At 39.8% G+C, this 12,634-nt stretch overlaps 1 protein-coding gene across 1 annotated transcript in view; it reads left to right on the top strand.

Moving 5' to 3' along the window:
• LOC140951315 (uncharacterized) overlaps positions 1 to 9,847 on the top strand; it is a 76,308-nt gene extending 66,461 nt beyond the window's left edge. The window contains exons 2-5 of the mRNA XM_073400571.1: positions 8,118 to 8,207; positions 8,385 to 8,552; positions 9,086 to 9,187; positions 9,687 to 9,847. Of these exons, the coding sequence (XP_073256672.1) occupies positions 8,118 to 8,207; positions 8,385 to 8,552; positions 9,086 to 9,187; positions 9,687 to 9,839 (513 nt within the window). The 3' untranslated portion in view covers positions 9,840 to 9,847. The remainder of the gene's footprint in view (positions 1 to 8,117; positions 8,208 to 8,384; positions 8,553 to 9,085; positions 9,188 to 9,686) is intronic.
• Positions 9,848 to 12,634: the final 2,787 nt, after the last annotated feature.

Below are 12,634 nucleotides of genomic sequence, written 5' to 3' on the forward strand. Positions count from 1 at the left end.
ATATCTGAAAAGTAATCGAAAATACAAAAAGAAAATGTGAGGAGCACGAAATAAAAAAGAATTTTAAAAAAAAGCGAGCTTAAAACACCGGAAAAGGGAAGTGAGAGGAGAGTGGGCGGGAGGGGGGGGAGGGGGTCAAAAAGCTACATGCAAAAACCTAATGGGTCCAAACCTAAAGGTACGCATAACACGCGTGTAGAGGCACTGGTAACACTTTCCGTCAGGCGGCATAGAGCAGAAGCCCGCCAGGGACGAGGGAGGTCTGGGGCGCCGAAAATAAACTCGAAGCGCTATCACGCCAAAAACTAAAGGCCTGGTTCTGAAAAGGGAACTACGGACCTTCCCTGGAACAAATAACCCCTGGAACTTAGGCAATAAAACCCAGTCCACAACGAACTATTCCAATGCACTCCATCTCTAGTAGAAACATTCCAGAAAATAGCTGACTTCCATAGGAGAGGAATAAGGGTTCCAGTGAGCGGGGCAGAACCCAATGTATCTGACTCTGACAATGAAGCAAACAGGTGGGCCAAGACAGTTGTTGTCCTAACCCCAATTTTGAGCGAAGGCATAAACAGCCTAACAGCCTGGCTAAAAAAGTAGAGAGTAAAGCCTAGGCAACTAGCCGTTGTAGCTACAGGCGAACCTGTCAATAGTGTTAGGACTTAAGAGGTGATTTAGCCCTTCAAAAACAAAATCGTTGAGGCCGTAACCATCGAATTCAACGAGCTTGCAGATACAGTCCGCACTGGCGTTCAGGTCCCTAGGGACCCACTCGACCTCGAACGAAATACACTGATGGGAGCAAATTAGAAAAACAACTAGGTCTAAGTCCTTGAGATCGCATTTCCTGCTGCCGTCGCGAAGAATGGATTTGACGTTCTGGTTGTCAGAATACCAAAAAACCTTGGAATTAGATAAAGGGCTCGCGAAGGCTAGTAAGGCACGACAAACCGCTTAAAGCTCTCTACAAGTCAATCTACGAACACTTTCCGACCAATTCTGATGAAAAATCAGACTCCCCTTAAGCGCCGCAGGCTGAATCGGAAGCATCGGAGAAGCCGGAGCTTACTCTCACTGGAAGCGAACTGGAACCCCTCAATAAATTTTGCCGTAGAGAGGCTAACATAGTTCGACCAAAATTCAATTTCATACAAAGAATCAACGGACAGGAAAACCTAGCTATCCCAGGAAACAGCTGAGTAAACAACTGAGAAAAGAAATCGGGCCATGATACACGCGACGGATCCCACGCAACTCGAGAGGGAAATACTATGGGCGGCTACACACGGGACGCGTAGAACGTGGACTGTGGTGGAAGACTAATATGAAGACAAAGCCGCCAGGTCGTTAGACAATTTAGCAAGGCATTCATCCGTGGCTCTAATACTTCCATCGAGAGTGTTATGTTGAGATGAACACGAAGCCACTAGAAAATTTGGACGGGCTCCCAGAGGGACTTTTCCTCATTAGGAATTTGAACAAAACGATACTAAAGCAAATTGGCATGAACAGTCCGCAAACTGTAAATTTAGGCCTGAACGCGATAGGTTCCTACTCCTATAGCTAGACCATAGTCAAGAAAAATGGCAATAGGGATACCTAGGCTTCTGGATTTCTGAAGCGGTTAGAGGGAGGCTGACAACAACCCAAAGGGAAGCGCGCAAAGTAGAAAATACCTAAAAATCCAGGTGCCGAGATCCCAGGCGAACGCAAGGAAATACCGGTGATAAGGGAATATTACGATAACCGCACTAGAGATAAAATATGAATAAATAAAAACCCATCTTAAAAATTAAAGTGGGCATGGACAAGTCTTCGCACTTGAATTTCTGTTTGAAGAAAAAGGTGCAAACGTGCTTAAAATCCAGGATTAACCTTTGTTAGCCGGAGCGGCGCGTCAAACAGAAAGCCGGTAAATGATATTGGAATGCAAAAAATTTCTAAAAGGGAGTTGAGACTGGGAAGCTCATTAACAGCTACGGACAAAAAGAACCGTAAACACGTGCGGAGGCATTGTAGGATTTGTAAAAAAACATAAAAAGCTGGCAGAAGGGAATTCTGTAACTAAGACTAATAACATTCAAAATGAACAGAGAAACTAGCAAAGTATGCCAGAAATAGATCACTATGAAAAATCTTCCCCAAACTGAAGGCAGAATAGAAATATCAACGGTACACTCAGAGCTCTAAACGGCGCCTAAAACTAGCGGGGTGAACGTCAGAAGAAACTGGTGTAACATCGAGACAATCCTGATCCATATTACGGCTTGCCGCCTAAAAAATTCAGTACTAAATTAGAATAGACTGCACCTGGTTGTTGTCCTTCATCTAGCCATTTAGGAGTTTGGGATGCTTGGCTTGTCCATCGTCGGGTAACAGGAACGCTTTCCACAGGCAAAACAGGTCCCGACACTGGGTCGACGAGAAGGCGAAAAACAGGAACGCTTGACATAAGAGGCTGGGGTTGCATATGTGAACTTGAGGTGGACGCCGGCGTTCCCACTGGCGAGGATCTGTTGTTGAGAGTTGAAAGAGTGGTCTTCTTCTTCTTACGGGCCTAGTACGCTACACGGCCGCGAAATTCTGCACTGTGGATCCTTTGAAACTGGTCTTCGTTGGTCTTCTTCTTGAACTTACGTGGTTCGTTATAATTTAGTTTCTTAATTTCTTTCATCTGCTGCTCGGCCAAATATTCATTAGCGCGCTTGATTTGACCAACGGTTTCTGTAACAAATCTTTAAACGAGTCCATTAACTGTTTGTTATTCTCCTGAATGAGATCGGACACTTCGTCTTTGCTGACGGATATAACGCAAGAAAGAGCCGATAAGAACGTTAAGAAAAACCAAAGAGAGGTTGGTTCGTAAGCCTAGATGACGTACACGTGATATACGCAGCCTTATATACCCCCGATATGGCCACCCATGGTGCACCCGGCCTAGTACCCAGGCTCTGTTGTATCTCGTGCCGTCAAAATATTTATTTCTGCCTTCTTCGCGGGCTCATTCGTCAGAAATAACATTAACTAACCATTGTAGAACCCCTGTTGTGAAAACAACTCTTGTTTTCTTCTTGCTCTTGATGCACAGACTTTCAAATTTGAAATTGATTGCAAGGTAGTGCAAATCAGCCATTTTTATACCATCTGCGGGCCTGATTCATGTTCCTGGTTTTTAACGCGATATCCAGGCTCTCAACGGGAACAAGCACTCCCTTCAGCGCGTATTGTTCCAAAAGTGCAACGATTTTTACCACAAAAACCATGAATTGACGCGAAGGAGTGTTATTAGCGATTTTGTTTTACGAAATTATAAATACTTGTTATTCGATTGAAGTAGTAATCAAGTTTTCTTTGTTCAAGGCAGGCATTAATTCACCTATTTCCACCGCACTTTTGCTACCCAACTTGGCTATTAACAACTTAAGCTGGAGAATAAAGTTTCTACAACAAAAGCAAATGATTTATTAAGAGTTCTTCAGTTTACACACTGATGAAGTTTTCTGAATAGTTGTATATACATGGGCAGCTGTGCTACGAAGTACAACCTTTGGTGTACCCTTCCCATATTAATATGACTCAAACACTGGTTCTGTTGGGCCTCGTTGTAGATCAGAGAACTTGGGACAGCATGTGATCTTTCATAGTTTGAGAGACGGGTTAAAGCAATGAATGCTTGAAAGGAAATTTAGCTAGTGTGCTTTTTTTTCACCTGCAGTTCTCCACTTTTCAACACCACACAGAACAAAGACTCCCAATTCCTTGTTGTATAGCTGTCAATTGAGAGGAGGAGTCGCGTCTCCCAATTCTTAAGCTTGTTACAGAACAATGAAAAGGTCTGTAGGAGATTCAGTATGACGATAAGTCAATTAATAAAATGCTTTAAGCAATTAGCTATAAAAAAAAAATTGCACAAAAACTTTTTTTAAAAACATTTAAAGAAATTTTATAAAAAATATAAATATACAAAGTTTCGATGTTCTTAAAATGTTTTTAAGAATAGTTTTAACACAATTTTTTATAGCTAAATGTTTTAATAAGTCGCTTCTTTTTAATCTGCTTGCAATGCTAATGTAAAGGAACATTTTTAGGACACTGCGCGCTGTTTCGATTCCTACCGGAATTGTTTAGTGATGATTTCATTGGTTATGTTTAAAACTTTTATTATTTCTGTTCAGGGTTAATTCTCTGTTTGATAATTGATGCCATAAGTACCACGCGACATTACATTTAATTTGGGCTTCAAATAATAAAGAGTTTGATGAAAGGAGGAACTTCTACTAAAGCTGTGACCAGGTCGCGAGGTCAATTAATGACGTAAGCACAGCGTGCGTCAAGAGCTGAAACATATAAATCTAAATATTGTTGCAAAAGCATCACTTTATTCTTTTAGCGTAAGATTAAATGGAGATATTTCAACATTGAGTGCGGTTTTTCAACAACAGCAAATAAATAGCGTGTATGGAGTTCCAAATTATTCGCTTGGCCAAAATAAGAGAAAGACGTTAAATATCCCCTGCTGCGCCCTCACTCCCCCCGCCCCTTCCCCCCTTTGCAAACCAAAAATATAATATACTTGATATAGCCACCACTGCTACACGAAGGAAAACAATCAGTCAGTCGGTAAATTTCATTATGCAGTACTTCTGAAGGAGAGAAACGACGTACGCAGGACGTTAAGTCTTCGTGTAGCGGCACCCTTCATACTGCTAAATATAAGCCAAGGGCTAAACAAGCAGCGATACTACAAAATGGCCGACTTAACCAGAAAAAAAAATGCTAAAATAAGAGGGAAAACAACAAGGTTCCCTTTGAAAAGATGGAAGCCGGTTATTAAAAAGCAAACGGAAAAGAAATTAATTAAAGTGCACACCCTGCATAAGCGAGATACAAGGAAATAGCTCATTTGTAGAATTAAACTTTATAGCATGACAAAGATACTTAGCGTGAGATCAAGCATGTGACGCGACAAGAAGCTTATTAGAAAGGTCAAGTGTTTGACTGAACCAAGTCAGAGTGACTGAGACCTCCCTGCTTATACACGTGACTAAGGACACTGCTCAGCGTGTTGTAACGTAAGCATTAAAAGTTTCTTAGCAGTCACTCGAATAGAGCGATGGAACATTAGAACAATGTAGACCGCGGCAGTTTCAGTCCTTTGGCGCAATCACTGCATCAGGGAAAGTGCGTGCTGATTTTGGTTTGTGACAGGAACTGGTCGTGTAGCCGTTTGTAATCGAATCTTTACCAGATCATCGTGGCTTGTTTCAGGTTCTAAGTTTGCCGCAAAAGGCGGAAGAAGAAAGAAGAGAAGGACAAAATTGAGAGAAGCTGAGGGGAAATATTTGAGAGACCCGCTCCACTCCTTTCCTGGCTTAATGAATTCAATTGTTTACTCATTCCACTGGAACGCTGGATAACATCGACCTGCAAGGGGGAGGGGGGGGGGGGGGAGAGGGGGAGTGTTCCAGTTATAAAACGATACCTTTTATGTGTATCTTAATAAAATATTCTGCTTATAGTTTTTCCGAGTTGGACGTTTTTAATTAGTGTTGTTAGTTTTGATCAATGTGATTTATAACAGTCAACATACCCAGAAATCTTTGCTGACAATAGCATTTGAATAGCCTACCTTTTTAGTTCACTAATTGCAAGTGACCGTGTAGAAGATTGCCTCCAGACATCAATTCCCATGTGCAGTACATCTTATATGTGGTGTCTCATGATCAGGAATGGCTGTGGGGGCTATTTAGTATCGATTTGACTGGACTCTTTTAAAAGAAACACATTTACGTGATGTTGAAATTGCATAGTTTTCGTTCAGTTCTGAGACTTTTTTTAATCTTTACCGTTTATTATTTTCAGAAAGGAAATGTATGCGGCCTCGTCAGAAGAAGGAGAGTGGCCGGGGGGGGGGGGGGGGAGTGCTGATGTTAAATAAACTTAGCGTCCTTTTTGTTTCATTGAGGCCGTCTCAGGCATTTTTTTTTTTTTTTCAAATCGAATCTGTACATGACGGCTATTTCCTCGGTTCGTAAAAAAACGCAATTACTGTTTTTGCGCAAAAAGGCTGAATTAAGTTATTTTGGGGAACTTTAATTCGAATTAGATGTTTCAGCTCTGAGAAACTCCACCTGTCACTAAAACTGTGGGCTTGTAACCTGGTCTTTAGCACCAGTTGTTCTTCCTCTCGTCAAACTACAAATTATGATTAATAAGCACAATAAGCAATTCTCAAGCTCTTTGTTAACTCATTTATAGCAGTTACCCTTTTCTGACCTCTTTACCGTTTAAAATGAGAATTAGAAGAGTCAACCCTGTGTCTTGATTAAAATAAAGGACTGTAAGGTATTACTAAATTTGCTATTGAACATTGTTCTAGAAACAAATGGGAATTCATACCCGGAAATTCATAGTGGTAACAGGAACATTGATCACCTATGCTGTACCCACTGGGCAAGGTAAGCAGCAAAAGAAAAATTAGGAAACAATAGCAACACGTATATTAGCGCATTAGATCATATTCAAATGTTATTTTGTGCTTTGTAAATAATAAATTATTACTATTATATTATAATAATCATTATTTGGTCCCCCGGGGGGTACTCCCTTATACATTGTATAAGCCATATATGTGCCGCTTGATGGTTTGTGATAGAATTTTCCCATTTTGGTCTGGAATCGGGTGTGGTTTTCGAGCGAACAACGGGAGTGTATGAACGTATGTGCCGTTTCAATTCCAAATGAATAAGAAAAAAAGTAGTAATGGGAATTCGAATTTAAGATACATGTATCTTTTTGTAGGCCCTTATCGATTATGCTAGTAAAAGTAGCATATTTTACAAAATTGCCCGATTTTTTTTTCAAAATTATGCTAAATTGTGCTTTCTCTTTTCACTTTAATTTTGGTAAAAACACGTCAATAACTATGCATCAAACGAGTAAATGGCAAACTCATTTACTATAATTACATCTAGAAACTTTGGGAGCCGTGCTTAATTGATATATGTAGTATGAGTATATGCAGTGATAGATGAATGTAAAAGGGTATAAAAAAAACTACTGAAACAACAAAACTGTCTGACGTCTGACAACTATAAAACACAAACAATTAACGATCAGCACTTGGTCGTCACCTTGGGTAACCGAGCTAGTTATGAGCATGCGTTGAGTTCTGTGAAAAGAATCCTAAAGCACTTCCTGTGGGACCTTTAACGCTGATCTCGGGCCAAAAAAAAATTGGTTGCATGATTAATAAATGACACTTTTCTCCTTCAAAACTAGCCCAAGGTGCAAATTATTCTAGCATATGCTTTTTTGCAGAAAGTAAATGAAAATTATGCTTGTAACGGACGAATTATGCCAAAAATTACGCTAGCATCGAAAAAAGCCAATCTTTTTCTTGCTATTCTAATCAAATTAATGATGACATAATTTCTTAAAGGGTAGATCTGGAAAAGCGCATGGATTTTAGAGGCTAAGTCTAAATACGGGTGCAGAAAAGTGACATTTTTAAGTCTGAAACAGGGTCAGGGTTTGAAGAATCGGGCGACATACCCCCACTAAGAATTCGCAAGAGTACCCTTCGGGTTTGTTAAATTATAAAGTAAATATTTTTTTTGAGAAATGTCAGAGTATTTGTCTAACCATATCTGTGTAAATTTTTTGTTCGATTGAGATCCTCCAAATGCTCATGTAAGCTATGATTACTTTATTACGTAAATTCATCTGGATTCCGCGGTGAACGCGTGTCCCCGCACGTCTTAAAAAGGTATGTACGTGCTTAGGGAAGTGCTATATTCCTTTAAGAATGTGGCTAATGAACCAGACACATGAAACAGGCCAACAGTTAGTATAAAAGTGATCATTCACCTTCAGTCAAACAGTTGGAAAGTTTGTGGTGAAAAAAAGAAGATAAGAACCACAGATAGTGCTAAAGAGGAGCAATGAGCTAGAATGGTAACTAATGCTTTACAAGTTGCCTCTGAATGACCTTCTTTGTATTTATGGCAATATTAATTTTAGTTTCCTCATATGCACCCGCAGTTAGTACTCTTAAGCTGTGGTGAATTTGCAACATTATTGACCTTATTTTGGCTTTTCCTTTTCTTCACCAGGAGTTCAAGACTTTCACTCTGTACTTTGCTGTCTTTGTTGTTGTCACGCCACGAGCAACAGTTTGTAAATGCAGAATAGACGAGAAAAAGGTAAGCGTGAGATCTCTTCTATTTTCATGAAAATGTGCACGTTGCTTTTTGGATTTCTACTGGTGTCCAGTTCTTGCAAGGCTCGGTAGGTTATTCAAAAGTGCAACACAGAAAAAGCCAAATCTATAACGGAAACTTACGACTGACTTACGACTTTCATTTACATCTTCCTTGAAGGATACAGTGTCGAAGTACAAATGTAAATTGAAGGATGGAGACAAAGATCTCGACGAAACTATTAAAATTGACTCTAAAAAGGAAACAGAAACCTTTCAGACGGCCAGTAATGGCGGCACCAGCCCTGATGTCCCTGGAGAGGTCGAGGTTATTTATGATTTCAAACAGGTGAGTGAGAGGGGAGGAGTGGGAGGGTTAGGAAATTGAAATATTAATCTTAAACTGCCGCTTCTTCACGATGATTGCTAAATATCGGTCAAGAAAAAATAGTTTGAAACTTATCTTTAAAGAGTTGTTCTCAAATATGGGCGAAACCACAGGTAACTCAAGCTCACTATGAGAGCCCTTATTCTTCTTTTCTATAATTGATCGAAATGTCTTTATTTTTTTTACCCTCCTATGCAAATCTTTAGATTGATAAGCACTCTGCAAGAAATTCACATAACTTGAAGTTTTTTATGACATCGTTAACGTTTTCGTGCTTGATATGTGCCCTAAACCTATATTTTGCTCAAAAGTTACTAAGAAAGGCAAAAACTTGCTCGAGGGTCCTAGAACCGCAAAAAGTTGCTCCCAACGCCAAAGGTCGCTGAAAAGTTACCGAGCACAATCGGGACAGGCCTACAGTTGTATTGAAAAAGAATTTGATTTATTATGACATTTTGAAGCTTTATTAAAAACCAGTTTGTCTGTTGGCATAGAACATGACCATGCACCGAATGTCAATTCAGAAAGCTTGTTTTCTGAGCGAATCCACCGATAATTTACCAAAACCGGCTGACCTCAAGAGGCTGCTTGAAAGGGTGAGTACATTTAATTTCAGTCCAAAAGTCATTCAGTTACTTTATCTAATGCATATGTCTTTATCCCTCGCTGAAAAGGAGAAATAAAAATATGACTTTTTGTTGAAAAAGTTGAGTTTCGGGTATCAACATGTCAAAGTCTCATGTACTATCAGTTTTTCACTTTTTATTCATTCTTAACCAAGTTCCTGGTACTGATGTTTGAAACGTGGCATGAGAGGAATCAAAGCATGAAAAGAAGGTAAAAATGATACAGAACTGATACAAAAGGAGGCATGGATGGACACTGTTGAAGAAGATTGAAACGGATTGTAATGTGGTCTTTGAAAACTTGTTAATCTAACAGTTTTTCTATGTTTTTCGTTGTTTGTAACGTTTGATATGATACTAGAGAGACATATATGTTTTATACAATGCTGTGATGTTGTCATTCTCAATTTCTTAACAAAATAAAAACCCTGATACAGTACCTTTAAACGTCTTTCTATCTTCCCTACAGCAGTTGAATCAGGATAGCAGCCAGGTAGAGACACAAGGGGAAAATGAATATGCGTTTGTTGGTACTCTCGATGATCGTTCGTTCCTAAGTGATGAAATGGCCGCCGTGTGCGCAAACCTGCCCATTCACCTCATCAAACAGAAAATCCTTTAAGTCTACAGTAAGTTGAACTGTAATGGTGTCAAGAACGAGTTTAGGTCAGTAAGAATTTTCTGAAGACCATTTGACAACATTATCAGTAAAAGTGTTGGAAACAGCAACATCAAGAAAAAACTGGCACAACAACTCAACAGCAGTTTATGAATACATTAAACAGTGGCGGATACAGGGGAGGCCCCCCCCCCCCCACCTCCCACCCCCTTTCGCCTTATTTCTAGACGAAACTGAGACCCGAAGGGCCGAAAACAAATTTTTTTGAGACCGCCCCCCCCCCCCCCCCCCCCCCATCTGAAGGTCTGGATCCACCACTGTAAAACACCAGTTGTTCCTGACACTTCACTGCACTTCAGACCGAAACTGAATTCAAACGGATTTCACCTGAAAATAATGTGACTAACAACATCATGACGGCAATACTAACAGACCTTTTTATTGCGTTATTTTACAGGAACAAAATGTGCCTGGTGTTTCCGAATTTGCTATAGAAGGTGTTCCGGCAGATTTTGCTGGAATATTAGTGTGTTTCGTTGTACTTAAGGCTAACGGCATTTAAACTTAAGTGCCGCTATTTAGTATCCGGTGATTTTATTATACAAGCTGTAGTGAGGATCTCCAATTGACTACAAGCTCTATCTGATCATGAGTAAAGATATTTTTAAAGTACTTGCCCTCACCAGCTCCCAGAGAAAAACAAGAAAATTAACAGTGAATTAGATGGACACAACTTGAAGTACTTTAATACGATATTTGACCTAAGTTGTAAATTACATTTGTGCTTTTAACCTTGAATTGCTCTCCGCAATTTTCGATATAAACGATTTGATTGACAACGCCAGTGGGTTTGTAAAACGCATCGTCCGAAGAAATGGAGGACCATTTTGCAGTCGTAAGATTGGTTTCCTAGCCTTTAAGTCTACGCGAGGCCGAGGTTGACCTTATTTTGATACAAACCTCTTACCTTTTTTTGCGAAAATTACGTCGAAAAACGATACACTGTAGTTAGTATAAGAACAACATGACTTAAAGCAGGAAGGGTTGTTCAGCCTCGTTTCTACCCGTAACTGTAAAATGGTCTATTCTAGAACAGAAGAGTTGTTTTAACTGCCTAGTCCCTAGGCGTTCTCTCTTGGTCCGTTGTCCGCGCGAAGTCTGGAAAAGAGCGGGCTCGTATCTCTCGGTGACGTCACAGCTCATGGTAGAGTCCAGGATTGACCGAGCCGAGAACGCCTAGGGACTAGGCTGTTGTTTTAAGTGATTTACTGTCAACCTTAACTTAAGGAAGGGCTTTTTGTACCACAAACCTCTGAAGTTGTAAACTTACAAAACATTTGATTTTGTATTCTCGAAAAACACGGAACTAAAATTTAGTATGTTTTTGTACTTGACGCTGCTTAGATACTCAAGTTAAAATTGTGCAAATTAACAAACAATGAGTATAAATAAAGCCCCTTAATAGACGTTAACAACCAGTGTTTGTCCATTTCGTGTAATCTTTGAGTAGGCTAAGGAGTATATTACAAGGGTGCAGTTACCATTTACACAAACCACCCGGATGGAAATCTTGTGCATAAACGTATATAAAGCTGTAGAATTTGACGTGGGGGGAGAACGTCCTACTACAAGGTATATCCAATTCAGCTGAACGGACTAAAAAGAGCAGGAAACCTGCATCGCGACAAATCACAGCCCATATTTTCTGAAGCTTCCCAAAAGGATATAGCGCGAACAATTTGTTTTTCAAACTGGAATTTCCGGTTTTTCCATGTAAATGGTAAGTAGGCCAGGTGTGTAACTATTTCCTACAAACTAAACAGTAAAGTTCATCCTCTATTGAAAATATATCTAATGCACGGACCTTTTTTGTGACGAGCCACAATAACTTTTTTAAAGTATAGTTGTAATTATTTTTATATTAGTGGTTGACAAGTTTTCTTGTAAAGGGACAAAATTTCTTATAAGTTAAGGCTGCTTAACGGCTTTAATCCGAGAGGATTATGATGGTCATATCTCGTGATTTCCTCCAATATAGTCAATCCTCCGCTAACGGACACCTCTCTACAACGGCCACTTTCTTCTCTCTCCAAGGTGGCCGTGGTAGAGAGGGTCAACTGTATATGTTAAGGTCCATCTTCTGAGAGATTTCACAACTGAAACAAACGGTAACTTGGGTGAAGTAAAGGAGCAGTATTCTGAACTTCAGTTCCCAGGTCGTAAGCTTATACAGAACAAGATGAATGGAGATAATGTAAACTGTCCTTCAGTACACGAAACGTCGACGCCTACATTCCATAGGCGAACTGAAGAAATAAACCCTTGCTAGAAACAACGCCTTTGATTCCCGCTTTCTCCTTTTCCTTGTGAATGGATATCCTTCCTTGATAAACAGTGACTTGACGGTGAGCGGTCGGAAAACAAATTAAATGATGCACTGACAGAAAAGAGAGACACCTCTAATTTTCGGTGTATAAGATTTTCGTGATTTTCTAAAAACCACGAAATTCCTGTAAAGAATCACTGCTCAAAGTAAAGTGCAGAAAGGAAGCTTCTTCAATCCTCCAATAAAACTGACATAAACATCATTGATGCCTTTGCTTGTGCTTTGATGTTACACCCTCGGTAACGCTACGGTATAAACTCAAACCTCCCGCTAACTTGCTTTTCTTTTCTCTTACTTTACGTTACGAAGCAAATGCAAAGGATTTCTCCACAAAAGAGGTTGGGAATACATTCTATTCCTCTGGACAATTTCTCTTTTAGTACCTATACGACACCTATAAGTACTCAATCAG

The sequence above is a fragment of the Porites lutea genome, chromosome 1, assembly GCF_958299795.1.
Source record: "Porites lutea chromosome 1, jaPorLute2.1, whole genome shotgun sequence".
In the NCBI taxonomy this organism is placed as follows: Eukaryota; Metazoa; Cnidaria; class Anthozoa; order Scleractinia; family Poritidae; genus Porites; species Porites lutea.